General features: G+C 43.9%; 1 protein-coding gene across 1 annotated transcript in view; it reads left to right on the plus strand.

Annotated features, from left to right (window-relative positions):
• Nucleotides 1-2,325: 2,325 nt before the first annotated feature.
• LOC118011058 overlaps nucleotides 2,326-2,986 on the plus strand; it is a 3,553-nt gene continuing 2,892 nt past the window's right edge. The window contains exon 1 of the mRNA XM_035005655.1: nucleotides 2,326-2,979. Coding sequence (XP_034861546.1) covers nucleotides 2,459-2,979 — 521 coding nt within the window. The 5' untranslated portion in view covers nucleotides 2,326-2,458. The remainder of the gene's footprint in view (nucleotides 2,980-2,986) is intronic.

Here is a 2,986-nt window from a genome sequence, read left to right on the forward strand (position 1 = left end):
ATTCTATCGTGTGTAAAAGGACATCTAACTGGTTTAAATCTTCATTTGCATAAAGACTAAGGATGCTTAACATCTATTCATGTGCTCTTCACCATTTGTATGATTTCTTTGGAGGAAGGTCTATCCAAGCCCTTTGTCTATTTTAAAAAATGGGTTGTCTTTTTGCTGAGGAGTTGTAAAAGCCCTTTACATATTCTGGGCAACAGATTCTTATTAGATAAATAATGTACATATATTTTCTTCCATTCTGGGGGCTTTCTTTTCACTTTCCAGATAGTATCTGATGATGTACAGATTTTTATTTTTTTTTACATTTCTTTTTTAAGAGTGAGTGAGAGAGAGTGTGCAAGTGGTCAGGGGCAGAGGGAGAAGGAGAGAGAATCTTAAGCAGGCCCCATACTCAGTGTGGAGCCTGACGTGGTCTTGATCTCATGACCCTGAGATCATGATCTGAGCCAAAATTAAGAGTCGGACGCTTAACCAACTGAGCCACCCAGGCACCCAGAACAGATTTTTAATTTTGAGGATATTATTTTATCTATTTTTTCCTTTCCTTTCTTATGCTTTGGTGTCAGATCTAAAAGCATTGCTAGATCCAAGCTTATGAAGATTTATCCCCATTTATTTCTTCTAGAGTTTATAGTTTTACCTCTTACATTTAAGCCTTTAATTTATTTTGAGTTAATGTTTATATGTGGTGTGAGGTAAGGGTCCAGTTTCATCTCTCTGTACATGGATAGTCAATTGTCTAGCACCCTTTGTTGAAAAGACCATTCTCTCCCCCAGTGTAATGTTGCCACCCTTGTCAAAATTCAGTGGAGCATAGATGAAGGGGTTTATTTCTGGGCTGTCAGTTAAATCCCACTGATCTGTATGCATATCTTTTTAAAAAAAATATTTTATTTATTTATTTTTAAAAACGTTTTAAATTTAAATTCAACTAATTAACGTATAATGTATTATTTGTTTCAGGGTGAATGCTACCTTTATGACAGTATCACAATGTTTTATTTACTGTTGCTTTTATTAATATTTGAACTTTGGAAGTATGACCTTTCACCTTTGATTTTCTTTTTCAAGATTGTTTTGACTATTTTGTGGTCCCTTGAAATTCCATATGACTGTTAGGATTAGCTTGTGCATTTCTTTCCAAAGGCCTTTGTGAATTTCCTCGGGAACACATGAATTTCCACATTGCATTGTGTACTATTGCCATCTTATCAATAGTATGTCTTTTCATCACCATGGGGTCCTCAGATTTATTTAGGTTTCCCTTTCTTTCAGCAATGTTTTGTAATTTTCAGTGTACAAGCCTTGCACCTTGATTACATCTATTCCTGAGTATTTTGTCAATGTTAATGTTCCCTAAATTGGAATTGTTTTCTTAAATTATTTTTTGGATGATTCATGGCTAATGTATACAAATAAGAGAGATTTTTGTGTGTTGATATTAACTGGCTGTAATCATTTTTTGTTGATTGTTTAGGAAGCTCTCTGTATAAGATGATGTCATCTCTGGTCTCTGAATAGACGTAGTTCTACTGTTTTCTTTCACATGTGGATTTCTTGCCTTATCATTCTGGGTAGAACTTCCAGTACGATACTGAGCAATGAGTGAAAGCCAGCATGATGGACTTGTTTGTGATTTCAGAGTAGAGCTGTCAGTCCTCTAAATTGAGCATGATGTTTGATTAGAGTTAGGGTTGGGTTAGGGGTTAGGGTTAAGGGTTAGGGTTAGGGTAGGTGACCCTGTGACCCATGCAGCCCCACAGTCAGCATGTTGGAGCCAGGAACACTCCCCCTGTGCTGAGCTCCCGGGCAAACCCTGCGGGTCCCCTCCCCTGGCTGACCCCCTGAAGGTTCTGTCCCCACCTGCCATGAGTTGGAAGTCCCCACAACCTCCTCTTCAGGTTTGGATAATCTGCTCCAGTGGCTCATGGAACTCAGAGAAACATGTGTGATTCTTGGGCACAGCCATGAATCTCAGCTTCTTCATGATGGGGGCAGCCCAGCAGCTGAGTGACCATGCAGGGCTGCCTCTGCTTTTATTTCATTTTTTTATCAGAAAAGCAAGGGCAGTTGCCTCAAAGCGTGGGGAAGGAGGACAAAGGGATGGCAAGTATCCTGAAGCTGTAAAGCAGTCCTGCACCCTCCCCTAGGGGCAGGCACTCAGGGAGGCAGTCATGGGATAAGGGAAAAGTGGGATGTTTGTGGTAGCAAGCACCAGGTGCAGAAAGGGGACCTGAGGGTTACATTCTTTCCTAGCTCCTAACCTGTGCCGTGCCCCTGGGGATCATGGGATCCTACTGGGCCCTTGCGTTCAATAGTCTGAGAACAGGAACGCTGTTGACCTTTCAGCTGCTTCCACAATCACTCCTGAGGGTTTACAGTATATTTTCTAAGAATAATTCCACACTTCCTCCGTGAGGTGGACTACCTGGTATGCACAGAGGTGGACATGAAGTTCTGCGACCACGTGAGTATGGAGATCCTGTCCCCCGTCTTCGGCACCCTGCACCCCGGTTTCTACCAGGCAGCCCGCAAGGACTTCAGCTACAAGCATTGGCCACAGTCCCAGGCACACATCCCCAGGGACAAGGGCGACTTTTACTACATGAGGACCTTTTTTGGGGGGTCGGTGGTAGAGGTTCACCGACTGACCTTGGCCTGTCACCAGGCAATGGGGGTCAACCTGGCCACTGGGATTGAGGCTGTGTGGCACAATGAGAGCCACCTGAACAGGTACTTGCTGGACCATAAGCCCATTAAGGTGCTGTCCCCAGAGGACCCGTGGGACCCTCAGCTGCTGGGCTGTCCCCGAGAGGACCTGTGGGACCCACAGCTGCTGGGCTGCCCCTGGAGGACCTGTGGGATCCACAGCTGCTGGGCTGCGCCCCATCATGAAGAAGCTGAGATTCATGGCTGTGCCCAAGAATCACCAGGACATCAGCAGTGGTTATTACTTGAGGAGTCATTTTGGTGCCCA

The sequence above is a fragment of the Mirounga leonina genome, unplaced genomic scaffold, assembly GCF_011800145.1.
Source record: "Mirounga leonina isolate KUSES-001 unplaced genomic scaffold, KU_Mleo_1.0 Mir_101167, whole genome shotgun sequence".
Lineage (NCBI taxonomy): Eukaryota > Metazoa > Chordata > Mammalia > Carnivora > Phocidae > Mirounga > Mirounga leonina.